Source organism: Amblyomma americanum, chromosome 2 (assembly GCF_052857255.1).
Source record: "Amblyomma americanum isolate KBUSLIRL-KWMA chromosome 2, ASM5285725v1, whole genome shotgun sequence".
In the NCBI taxonomy this organism is placed as follows: domain Eukaryota; kingdom Metazoa; phylum Arthropoda; class Arachnida; order Ixodida; family Ixodidae; genus Amblyomma; species Amblyomma americanum.
The window spans coordinates 45,915,601-45,929,049 of NC_135498.1; the positions used below are offsets into that span (position 1 = coordinate 45,915,601).

The 13,449-nt window shown below is 45.8% G+C and overlaps 1 protein-coding gene across 4 annotated transcripts in view; it reads left to right on the forward strand.

Annotated features, from left to right (window-relative positions):
* Positions 1 to 3,455: 3,455 nt before the first annotated feature.
* LOC144121157 (inosine-uridine preferring nucleoside hydrolase-like) overlaps positions 3,456 to 13,449 on the forward strand; it is a 33,447-nt gene continuing 23,453 nt past the window's right edge. The window contains exons 1-3 of one of the 4 annotated variants that reach the window (XM_077654156.1): positions 3,458 to 3,671; positions 10,410 to 10,464; positions 10,738 to 10,944. In XM_077654156.1, coding sequence (XP_077510282.1) covers positions 10,759 to 10,944 — 186 coding nt within the window. In that variant the 5' untranslated portion in view covers positions 3,458 to 3,671; positions 10,410 to 10,464; positions 10,738 to 10,758. Of the gene's footprint in view, positions 3,672 to 10,188; positions 10,266 to 10,409; positions 10,465 to 10,737; positions 10,945 to 13,449 lie in introns of those variants that run through there. The other 3 variants (XM_077654155.1, XM_077654154.1, XM_077654157.1) reach the window with 3 other exon arrangements.

A 13,449-nucleotide genomic window follows, 5' to 3' on the forward strand; every position in this document is an offset into this window, starting at 1 on the left:
ATCAAAGAATCAGTTACAGAACTCACTTTGAGACAACCTTCAGTGAACACATCAACCGCACATTGCAGCAAGCACACATGTTCACTATATGCAACATGTATGGCTCAAACAGAACAGGAAAATATGCAGCACACGAAACGCATGGACGGCAGAAAAAAAGACAAACACAGCGCTGTCTTTCTTTTGTCTATGCGTATTGTGTGCTGCATATTTTCCTTTTCTGTCATGAACCAACAGGCCCAAATTACCACCCTTCATCAGTACGACTCAACAATGCACTCTTGGCAAAACATCCAGCGTAACAGTAACCGTAAAGCTGCTACTGCCTCGGTCTCTAGAAACTCTTAGCAGATTTATTTATTTATTTATTTATTAGAGATACTATCAGTCCGGTCAGGACCAAATTAGGAGCGATACAGGGTACAGATTACAAAGGCGGAACACGACAAACAAAACACCAGCACCATCCAGTCCGAATAATCGAACAGTCCGAAAAATCTGTGAAGTACAAAAAAACCACTTTAGTGAGGTGAAATCGGCTTAAAAATGCCACTGATTTTACCTCGCGACAAATTTTTCTTGCTGGCGACGATTTGCTTCTGTATTTGCACCAAAGTTGTGCTTTCACTGTACACGCTAGACAGCAAGGTCACAGCATTTAAATGGAATACTTCCCACGCTTCTTTGACGGACCCGGCGGGGCCATGTTGTCCACAACCCGAGTGTGCACCACACTGCTCGTCAAACACATGCAGAGATAAGGCACTTTTCGTTCAAAGAGGCGGAACCGCCGGACGCAATCACAATACGGCGAACGGGTGTAACTTTTCGTCAAGACTGAGCGCCACTCGGTCGACGCGATCAGGGGAACCCAAGTTACAAAACGACGAATGGCAAATGTATGAGACCCGCTGCGGTGGCTCAGTGGTTAGGGCGCTCGGCTACTGATCCGGAGTACCCGGCTTGGATCCCGACCACGGTGACCACGTTTCGATGGAGGCGAAACGCTAAGGCGCCCGTGTGCTGTGCGATGTTAAAGATCCCCAGGTGGTCGAAATTATTGCGGAGCCCTCCATTACGGCACCTCTTTCTTCGTTCCTTCTCTCAGTCCCTCCTTTATTCCTTCTGGCCGAGATGCGAGATAGCTCCTGCACAATTTCCTTCCCCCAACAACCAATTTTCAACGTATGGGTCAAGCAATAACTGCCGGCGACAAAAACAAGTTGACGGCGATGACAATCCAGCTGCCACCTCGAAGGATGGATGGATGGATGAATACGGCTGAACCCTTTAAATCGGGCGGTGGCTCAAGCCACCTAGCCATGACTTGTGAAATTTTACTCCTGTCTTGCTTTTAGCCACCAGTCAGATAACCTTCGCTTGAAATCTTAAAATCTACTTTCCCTTCACTATCCTTAAACCCCAATGCCTTGGGTAAATCAGCCCCGCTGCTTTCCACTGTAGGGTGAAGCCCTTTACAGAAAATTATCAAGTGTTCAGCCGTTTCCTCCTCCTCTCCGCATGCAATGCACAACGTGTCTAACTCATGGTACCTGACTCTATACGTCTTAGCCCGCAGAACTCCACTCCTGGCCTCAAATAACAAAGAGCTTCCCCTACAATTATCGTAGATATTTTCTTTGGCAATTTCCTGTTTAAAGGTCCGGTATGTTCCCAGTGCCGATTTCGTCGGCATCCCTGTTTTCCACAGAGCTCTCTGTTTCTTTAGCCTTTTTCTTAACCGATAATTGCTGATTTGCCCCTCTACTGCTGTCCAGATATTTGCTTGTCAACTTTCTAGTTTGCTTTCTCCATTTCGTGTCAACATTCTTTATATACAGGTATCTGAAAACTTTCCTAGTTCACTGCTTTTCCTCCATTTTTCTCAATCGCTCTTCAAATGCTGTCTTACTGCTAGCCTCTCTGCTCTCGAAAGACGTCCATCCCACATCACCCTGTATGCCCTGATTTGGTGTATTGCCATGTGCTCCCAATGCTAACCTCCCTACTCCCCGTTGCCTAATTTCCAGCCTTGCTTGAACATCTGGCCTCATGCACAGGACCGCATTACCAAAGGTAAGGTTAGGGACCATCACCCCTTTCCAGATCCCTCTTACCACTTCATACCTATTGTAATTCCACAGTGCCCTATATTTCATGACACCTGCATTCCTACTAGCTTTATTCATTACGTATTTTTCATGCTCTGTCAGATACTCAGCACTGTTATTCATCCACACCCCAAGATACTTGTACTCATCCACTACTTCTAGCATGAACTCCTGTATTCTATGCTCGCCGCCCTCTTCATTAAATATCATGACTGCAGATATTTCCTTACTATACTTGAAGCCTAATCTATCTCCCTCTGTACTGCATATGTCTAACAACTTCTGCAGGTCTTCCTTGTTGTCAGCCATTATCACTATATCGTCCGCGTATATTAGTCCCAGTAATGTCTGTTTAATCCATTCCCCTTGCTTGAAAAAAGATCAAGATAGGTTGAAGCCTAGCCCGCTCCCCTCTAGCTTGGTCTCCAACCCTTGCAGGCACAACATGAACAACAAAGGGGACAGAGGACATCCTTGCCTAAGCCCCCGCTGTATCTCTACAGGCCCTGATACTCCTTGCCTCCCATGTTTTGAGCCCTTCACACTTCTCGGTACTGTTGCATAAAACTAAATCATGCCTGTCACACATGTCCTGCAGCATGCTTCCTGTCAAATCTGTGTTCCCATCCAGGTCTTCTATATGTGCATTTATGTCGCCTAATATAATTATTTCGTCCTGTCTTCCTAGCTCATCAATGTCACTTGCAATACATTCTAATATTTTCTTGTTTTCCTCTTTGGCATTAGCTCCTGTCCATAGGCATACAAAGCCAAGGAGTGTTTGCTTGCCTGCCACTGTTCCTTTTAGCCATAAATGTTCCTTGCATCCCAGTTTAACCCTTTGAAAATTCATACTTTTATGAATGAATGCCCCAATTCCACCCCCCTTTCTGCTGCCCTCTGTTCTATTGCAATATTCCCATGCGTAGTCTGGGTTACAGGGTGGTTGCTCCATGTCTCTAAGATGCGTTTCCACTAAACCATATACCATGAATTCCTCCTGCCTTAACTGTTCTTCTATTTCCTCCCATTTCAGTCTATTCCTGCCACCTTGCATGTTAATGAAACCTATATCTGAATTAACTTGGCCCTGGCGCTTGCGTCTATTTCTTCTCCTATGGTTCCAACGTTCCTTTGATCTTGGTTCTTCCTTCTCTACACTGGTTCCCTCAGAGCTCTGCCCCCCCCCCCCCCCCCCCCCCCCCAAAAAAAAAAGTGTCAGAGATCGCAGAAACCTCTACTGGCAACAATGAGGTACCGAAAGTATGTCAAGCCAATCCAACTGCAGCGTACATCCACCTCAATCCAAGATGGCACCTTTTGCGGCGGCGAAAAGCCGATTTTGGCCCGCAGGCGACTGAAATTAGTCCGAAAAATCGAACTTTCCGACTTTTGATGTCCGAAATATCCGTCGCGAATATGTATGTGCTTCTATGGGGTGACTTACGGTGCCTCATCGAGGTCCGAAATATCCTACAAGACCGAATTATTGGAGTCCGAATTACCCGTCGGCTACTGTATGTTGGACTAACCTAGTAGCTGCTACTGCAAAAGGCACTGGTAAGAGACGTGGCTAGGATCAACATTGCATAAATCCACGCTACGGTTCCCTTGGCTCCCAGTGCCACACTAAGCACAAACAACTGATGTGCTTAAAAGAGGCACACGCACCCGCTTGTACAGGACCTTGTGTGTACGTATTTGTGCGCTTTGTTGCTAGCACCTACAGCTGAAGTGCATTTGATGGAAAGGTGTGAGCTAGACTCGAGAGCTTTCCTGGGCTGAGTATGGTCTTGGAGCTTTTAATTGCTGGCCCAAAGAATATAATTCTTGCGAGAAATGAGGCACCTGAGCAGTGAATGAAAAGCTCTAAAATATGCCGCTCACTGTTGACTAGTTGTCTTATCCTGCAACAGCCATTGGTTGCAATCAAAGCGTGCCCTTCCGGCTGTAAGGTCTGGGCTTTCCCTAACAAATTTTGACTACATACGACGTGACTTTGGGACGCTGGTGTCCCAAATGACGAAGTGTGGTTTCTTCGGTTTTTCCATGCTAGTTTCAAACCGGTGCACTGCGTGCTGAAAATGCTACTCCTTTGATCTCGTGCCTTATAGACGAAGCTAATGCACTTAGCAACAAACCGTGCAAATTTGATTCTTTAGCCCGTAAGTGAACCGTCTCAAAAGTCTTGTTGCTCTTTAGCCCTGTGTGATGGCAATTATTAGAGTAAATGCGTGACGTCATTTGAAATGGCACTGAGGCCGTAAGTAGGGCGATGTCCGGCAAGTCAAGGCTGGTTCACATGCAAGCGAATGAGCGATTGAGCGGTGCGTCGCAGCGAAAATTTCCAACTTGTTGCCACCTCGTCTCTCATCGCCGCGACGACTCAAAAACAATTTTTCCGCGCCGGCAGGAATCGCTAGCATTTTCGCAGTGAAACAGGCTTTAGAGCTTTGAACAAGCTTGAACGATTTGAATTTCTCGAAACGCATAGAGCCCAAAGCATTCACATCTTGCTTCCATTGAGCTACTGGATTGTGAGCTCACTGTCGGCTAGTTGTATTGTTATCCTGCAACAGCCATTGGCTGCAATCAAAGCGTGCCCTTCCGGCGCAAAGGTCGGGGCTTTCCCTAGAAAATTTTGATTACATATGACGTGACTTCGGGACGCTGGTGCCCCAAATGATGAAGCGTGGTTTCTTCTGTTTTCCCATGCTAGTTTCAAACCGGGGCACTGCGTGCTGAAAATGCTACTCCTTAGATCTCGTGCCTTATAGACGAAGCTAATGCACTTAGCAACAAACCGTGCAAATTTGATTCTTTAGCCCGTAAGTGAACCGTCTCAAAAGTCTTGTTGCTCTTTAGCCCTGTATGATGGCAATTATTAGAGTAAATGCGTGACGTCATTTGAAATGGCACTGAGGCCGTAAGTAGGGCGATGTCCGGCAATTCAAGGTTGGTTCACATGCAAGCGAATGAGCGATTGAGCGGTGCGTCGCAGCGAAAATTTCCAACTTGTTGCCACCTCGTCTCATCGCCGCGACGACTCAAAAACAATTTTTCCGCGCCGGCAGGAATCGCTAGCATTTTCGCAGTGAAACAGGCTTTAGAGCTTTGAACAAGCTTGAACGATTTGAATTTCTCGAAACGCATAGAGCCCAAAGCATTCACATCTTGCTTCCATTGAGCTACTGGATTGTGAGCTCACTGTCGGCTAGTTGTATTGTTATCCTGCAACAGCCATTGGCTGCAATCAAAGCGTGCCCTTCCGGCGCAAAGGTCGGAGCTTTCCCTAGAAAATTTTGATTACATATGACGTGACTTCGGGACGCTGGTGCCCCAAATGATGAAGCGTGGTTTCTTCGGTTTTCCCATGCTAGTTTCAAACCGGGGCACTGCGTGCTGAAAATGCTACTCCTTAGATCTCGTGCCTTATAGACGAAGCTAATGCACTTAGCAACAAACCGTGCAAATTTGATTCTTTAGCCCGTAAATGAACCGTCTCAAAAGTCTTGTTGCTCTTTACCCCTGTACGATGGCAATTATTAGAGTAAATGCGTTACCTCATTTGAAATGGCACTGACGCCGTAAGTAGGGCGATGTCCGGCAAGTCAAGGCTGGTTCACATGCAGGCGAATGAGCGATTGAGCGGTGCGTCGCAGCGAAAATTTCCAACTTGTTGGCACCTCGTCTCTCATCGCCGCGATGACTCAAAAACAAATTTTCCGCGGCGGCGGGTTTCGCTAGTGTTTTCGCAGTGAAACAGGCTTTAGAGCTTTGAACCAGCTTGAACATGTGTGTCGCCAGCGAGCTAGGGGGGTTAGATCGCTACTGACACGCACGAAAATACGCCATACCAACGTGACGACATTAAAACGCATAAAATCAGCTTAAACAATTAATACCTTGAATTATAACTTCAATATTTACGTAAAAAATAGAATTAAATGTTTTGTTTCTTTATTTAGCTGAATTTTTTATGAAACGCATGGGCATAGGAGGTTATGCGTTTAAGGATATTTGAGGCCAGGCGGCCGCGAATGGAAGCGGTCTTCTCGCAGTGAATTTCTCGCAGCGGCACAAATGAAGTTCGTCCAGACCGTCGGCTCAAAGGTAGAAGGGCAGTATGAGATTATGCGTCTGAACCTGAGGCTCAACTCCAAGAAGATGGTGGTGTTTTGGTGTCTGGGAGTGGAGGTGCGCGCTGTAAATTCATGTACAGTACTCGCAGCGGCACAAACGAATTTCGTCCGGACCGTCGGTTTGTGCTGCTGTTTTTTCGATGTCGAGCAAGCGTACGATACATACTCCACGTCTGGCCCATGCTTTTACTTCCCTGTCATACCTGAGGCTTCCGGAGCTACTGCTGGCCAATATTGGACGCCTGTGTAAGGAAAACACGGTCGTCGTGCACTTCGGGTCCTCGATCGTCTTAAGGCCCCATCGCAGTGAAGAAAGGTCTGCGCCAAGGATGCCCGTCGTCGCCACTCGCAGCTCCGAGCGAGGGCTGCTGAGGCCTTACATTAGACAGCTGGTATGGATGTATAACTTAACAAGGTGATGGTTCGGGCTAGTGGGTATGCGTTATGATCCATAGCGCAGCAACAAAACAGGGGACAAACACATGGTATGGATGACAACTGCCGACTGCCAGGTTCAGCCTTCGCGGACGATCTAGTACTTGTGAAATCCTCCTAGGATTTGCAGTGTTTGCAAAAGATCTGCCAGAACGATATTACGCGTCTGAAACTCGAGGCTCAATTCTAAGAACACGGTGGTTGTCCGAGTTCAGAGTTTTAGTGGCTGGGAGTGGAGGTATGCGCTGAAAATCCGTGTGCAGCCTTCACGAGATCAGCCTCCAGAAATAGACGTCCCAGCTTGCAGTGCTCTACGATGAGTGTTGCAGCAGCCTCCCGTTTGAGGCAAGAGTGTGGGGGGGGGGGCTCTGCAGACCCTACAGTACTGGCACTGATTTCATCAGACAGTGGACAGAGTATGCTATGCTGAAAGTGTGGGGGGAAAAGACGAAACCATGGAATGCTTGGCACTGCTGCCAAGGCAACTCTAGTCCATCATGAATGTCACATTCTAGAGTCACATGAGTCTTCTTCATTGACCACCCAGCCAGGGGAATTGGACCGAAGTCACAGCAGCCAAGTCATAGCCATCAAGAATTGCCTTGCTGAGCAGTGGGGTGCTGTGCGTGGATGATTCTAGGAGCAACAGAAAACACTGGTTCGGGGTGTAATGTGGCAGCAGCCATTGGAGTGGTCGCTGAGCTCGTGATGTACTGCTGTCATTTCTATTCCAGTTGTACATATTTAGTGTGTATGTGTTCATGTGCGTATATGCATTCTGCGCAGGGAGTGATTAGTCGTGTGTGTTGTATGCATGTGTTTTTGCGTACTGTGGCTGGGCACCATACCTACGACACCCACCCCATTCCAAGGGCAAGGCCGTAATCATCATCGTCATCCTTTTCTTGATACGCACGGGTAGTGGAACTAGTGGACTATCTCAGCTGGGTCAGCTCTTCATTGTACCACAGGGGAAAAAAAAATTCTTTTCACAGCATCTTGGAAGATTCGGACGCACGGAGAAACCTCCTGGAGTGCGATTTGTAACGGCGCACAGGGCTTCGATGGCACTAGGTGACACCTCAAGCTCGTAAAAACGATGAAAAGTTCCTTGTACGTGCCTCACGCATCGTTTTTCTGGCATGTTATGAAGATTATGTGATGCCTACAAACACGAAATACCTGAAGTGTTATGAAGCCGGGCCGTTTATCCGGCTTTCATTGGTTACCATAACATAAAGCAAGGTGCATATCTGCGCATGTTTTTGAATATAAGTTCTCCAGCAGTGCAGCCCGCAATAAATGCCACAGGCTCTCATCTGTCTCCAACTTGTTTCTCAAACAAAGGCAGGCTCCGACTAATCCTTTGCGCATCCTCGATTATGAACTGTTTTTGTCTACTTGTTTCTTATCTGACAAAGTGACAACCACAGTTGGGAATGATGCGTTGAGCCAAATGCATGTCTTGGTTGCACATAGAAGGATGTATGCACTGATGTGAAATGGTTGGACTGGGTGAATGTAGCTTTTGGTTCTGCTTTTCGAAATGATCAAGCAGGTTTTCTAGGATATTAACGAGAAAAGGCTATGTACCACATTTTCTTATCTGTGTCTTCGCAAGTTTTTCTCTTCTTTGAATCCTTTTCTCATCATTTTATTTTTATGTTGCTATTCTATCCACTTTTCTAATTGGAACTACCGCGTTACGCTGGCAGCCTTGCCGTTCTGCTCCCGGCCATGGTAGCAGGACTTCAGTGGAGGATAAATTCAGAACTGCCCATTTGCTGTGCATTGCACGTGCACGCTAAAGAACCCCAGGTGGTCAATATTAATCAGATGTCCTCCACTACGGCATCCCTCATACCTCATGTGTCTCTGAGGGACGTTAAAAGTAAGAGGGCATCATAGATCACTGCTTTCAGGCCATCACTTATGTCAGTGTGTTGTAAATTTTTACGTCAAAATGTAAATTTTCAACCACCGCTAAGGCGCCCGTGTGCTGTACGTGCGATGTCAGTGCAGGTTAAAGATCCCCAGGTGGTCGAAATTATTCCAGAGCCCTCCACTACGGCAGCTCTTTCTTCCTTTCTTCTTTCACTCCCTCCTTTATCCCTTCCCTTACGGTGCAGTTCAGGTTTCCAATGATATAATGAGACAGATACTGCGCCATTTCCTTTCCCCAAAAAACAATTATTATAACCAATTATTTTTGCGGCAAGCATTTCATCCAGACAATCATTAGTGCACCCTTGAAATCAAAGTATTCTATTTAGCATGAAAATTCTGTCAGTCAGCCCTTGATTAATTGGTCGCTGAGATAAAAGCGCCGAGAACGAGCGTCAATTTGTGTCAGCTTTGGTAGCTGAGCGTGTAGCCCCTGTTGTTTCTTTGTATAGTTGTTCGTGTAGATTTTTTTCAAGTGTTATAAAAGTCAGTTTCTTCGTTCGTCTGTCTGTCATCGCTTGTCCATAGTCTGGCTGTCGGCTACACGTTCAATATGCCAAATAAGCGAGCACCTCGAAGGAAGTGAGGTGTGAAGAAGAAAGAACCTTGTAACATCTTTACTACGAATTTAGTTCAACAGAGTGTCATTCATTCAGATTGGTTTTTGGAAAAATGTTTAATGAAAACGTAATAGAAAACACGTAAAAGGAAATTGGGTTTACCCATGCATTAGTCATGGCATTGACTAAGGGCATCGGGGTGAATTTCTGGCTCGCGACGTGCAGAGTTGGAGGCTGCGGCATGTGAATGGCACGGAAACTGTTCTTTACAAGTATATATGCATGACTTGATGCATAATGGAAAAATACTGTTGCACGATTTTGAGCTGTGCGATCTTTGTTTATTGATTGCACCCACACTGCAGTATATACAAGGTTGTATATATAGAAGATGCGCGGTCATATCTACCAAGTACAAATGTATGGCGATGCTTATCAAGCATTTCGTCGGTGGTTAGGTTGTAAGCGTACGTAGCAGTGGGCTATTGCTCCAACCTCGTAAATATGTCCAATGGAACAACAAATAAGAGGGACATCTCACCAGCTAGAAGAAAAGTTAAATATAAGCAAAAAAATCACAGGAAGCAGTTCTACATAAATATATTTATTTTTATATCATCGTAACGAAGGCACTCGATGGCATGATTAAGAATGTAACAAGATGACGCAAGAAGAAGAACGTTAATTGTGGCTCATGATAGCATGGCACGTTCTACACGCCGAGCTGTGTACAAGCAGAGTACAAGTTAACCAATTTTAAAGATAACTGTCGGAGTTGTGAGAGCTTGCCAGAGTTAAATAAAATGACTACCACATTAAATTGAGACGCAAAAGCGGGACAGTTCAGTTCAAAAGGTACCTGGGACAGTTCGAAAATATTATAGATAGTGCTATCAATATTACTATCGATATTACTATCGGTACTACTATCGATACCACTATCGATAGTCTTTTTTTTTTTACCATCGATAGTTCGATAGTGACCCATTTTTCCGCCGCGTACCCATCGGCATCGTCACAACCATTTCATGAACAAATATGGCGCTTGAGGAAGCGAGCCGAAATTTGTGTTGGTAAGATACTGGGATCAAGAGAATAATATCCTGCTGTCGCAGAGCGCAGTGCCACCTAACGCCGTAGCTTCCTAATCAGTGGCTGCGAGCGCGTGTCTCAACTCTAGTTGCCCACTAAACCACTTGTTGCCCCCCTTTATTCAGCTTCGACACTTTGCGGTCCAAGTGTTACGAGGTCGAAGACCCCGGAACTGTTGCAGTAAGTATATATAACCTACCCCTTTGCCTTGCGGCAGGATATTTGTTAGCTACTTTCTTTTGAGCCGCCTTTGCAAGGAAGTTGATGCCGCTAGTTAACCGCATCCAAAGAGCGATTTCTTAGTTTGTGTATTGAGAAGTGCGCAGTTCGTTGCTCGGTGCGGTGTAAACAAACGACTTATAACTGATTTAAGAGCTTACATTGGAGCATTGCTCTTTTGAGTAATCCCATGGATGTAATTGAATACGCACGTGACATGCTCTTCTCTTGCAGGCGGCCGAGGAAAGGGTCGAGATGGTGGAACAGACGTTAATAATCGATACGGACGTGGGCGTCGACGATGCGCTGGCCATCATGTTGGCCCTTGCCAACCCGGCCAAGTGCAGGGTGCTCGCCATCACATGTGTAGCGGGCAACGTGGAACTGTCCAAGGTGTACACGAACGTCCTTCGGATTCTCAATCATTGCAACCAGCTGCAGGTTGGTAAATAGTTGAATTTTGAAATTTGCGAGGGCTCATTGTTAGTTGTTGGGTAGGGAACTACTGAGAACTGTGCAGATATAGCTGCTGTGCACCAGCGCACTAGTACGTGAAATGCTTGCTTGTTGACTGGATGCTCGCGTTGCCTGTGCTCTCACTGACCCTGGTGCTCTACAATGGTCTACATTATCCTGTGCAGCAATCGCACACTGTTTATGCATGATTATACTATTTATGCATGAGCCACCAAGCAAATGAATTAAGAAGCGGCCTGTTCACGCAAAGTGCTACATATGAACCCTCGGTTAGCATGAAAGTTAAATGGGGTCGATGTGTTCTTCTGGCACAGTTGACCTCCTTTTGCTCGTTAGCTTGCTTGAAGGTACAAAAACTGGAATGTGAATAAGATGCTGGAGAAACTGCAACCTCATTTCACAAATTTTCAGTGGTGTGACAGCAAAACAATAAAAGAACATTTTATCCTTGGCTGGGAGTGGTTCCGAGGAGCCTAGTGTCGACTAGTTGCAAAAATCAACACAAAGTAGGAAGTGCATAGGGTAATCTCATGCGGTCCATAACACACAGGGGTGGGAAAGCTGGTTTTGAGAAGAAAAATTGAATCTCCCTTCTGCTCTCTTCCTCAAGGTTTTTCACCTTCCCCCTCAGTATAGGCGACTTGGCCTGCATACAGTTAAGTTCATGTAAATATACTGGACATTTGATATCTCTATTTCATATCACCCATGAGTTTTATTAAATTTGGAAGCTCGTCCTTTGTCAAAAAGTGCAGTTAACTCTGTTCTGTGTGCTATAACTGCGAGGAAAGCTGGAGTTGCTGTTAGCAGCTTTCCTTGTGTTAAAAACGAAGTACAAAATGCCAATGAGGGAAAAAGAGTTTTGCAGATGTTATGGTGTGTTGAGCGTACTTGAAAAGGCTGCTCAGACATTCAGGCACCTGTTGTGGCCCCATATTGTTTAACACTTGATACATGTGTGCTCTGCTCCAGTTGACAGCATTGACTTGGCATTCTTGCTACCAGCTGCTACACATGCTTCGATATGGAGATACACGTCAGCTACAGCTCTTGGCATTTGTAGTGCTTGTGCTGCAGACGCATTCATGATCCTGCTTTATAAATTTTTTTACGAGCATATTAAATGAGCATTTTATTGCTACCTTCAGACTCGGTAGTCTCGCGGCTTTGTCTCGCAGAACGGTGGCCTGGCCGGTGTTGTTGTATTCGTGTGGTTGAGACTGGCATTGTTAGTTGAAATCAACTGCTACGATATCTGTATGGCTCCTTTGTGATTTGCATTTGTGGTAGCACAAAATTTGGGTGCACTTTTCTTTCCAGTGCATTTCCTCACCCAAAAACTGATCTTTGTCATCTCAACCAGTTCAGCATTGTTTTGTTGTTGTTTTTATGAGTCATGCAATTTTTTGTTTAGTTTTTATTTTCAATGCAGGGATGCATTTAACCGCTACATTTTCATCTCTTTCGCCGCAAATTTTGCCCGCCCACTTTCTGTCCATCCATCCAGGCCCATCCTCTAGGGCCTGCATAAGTACACAAGGTGCTGCTTGAAGTATTAGTTAATAGTAGTGTCAATTTGAGCTTTGCCAACTGCACAGCATTGTAAATTATTGCCTGCAATAACGAAATTGCAAAGTTAAATATGCACGGCGCCACAAAAGGGTTTGTTGTACTGAAAACACTAGGCAGTGGCAGCCATATACCTTCAAAGTTCGTCATGAGGGTGCCAGATGGCTCCACGTGCCCGCGAGCTGAGCGCACATCTGCCGCATCAAAACCAATCAGAATCATAGTGAGGGTGCCATATGGCTCCAGTGCCATCAGGCTGGGTGCAGCATGCCTGATGCGTCTTGACCAATCAACGCATGACCACCGACGGCATGCGATGCAGTAGCGATATGCGCTATTCTAAAAGTCTCTATTATGCTTGTGCCAAAGCTAGCATCCTCGTTTCTTTCACGCCTATTTTGCCCTTTGTTTCATGGCACTGCTCCATGGCCAGCCCCCCTTGTGCGCATTCCATGACACTCTCGGCACGTTCTCTGCACCAGCCCAGTGGACTGTCCGCACGGGATACGCTATTTGCAAACATGCGCTTGTTGCGTACGTTTTCGATACGATATGAATCTACTATTTCGAATTGCCTGTGAAAATATCATGCGCAGACTGTGTTATGTCATGACCCAAGGGGCTGCTTGCGAGTGGCCTTGTGTGAGCCAGTGTTGTTTCAGTCAAAGAATTTTTCCTTTATGAATTAAAATTTGACAAAAAGGAAACATTTACAGTTTCGGGAGTTTATGGCAATCATCTCATTTGGTTCAAATTGAAGAAATTTTCAGGCTGCTTTTGGGAAAGGGGGCCTGAAATCGGGAATGGCCAGGAACATCACTTGTGCGAGCATCTTATTGGGCAATCCTTGCCATTTGAAAAAAAAATGGAGAATGGGTTGGAAGTTTCATTGGGCACAGG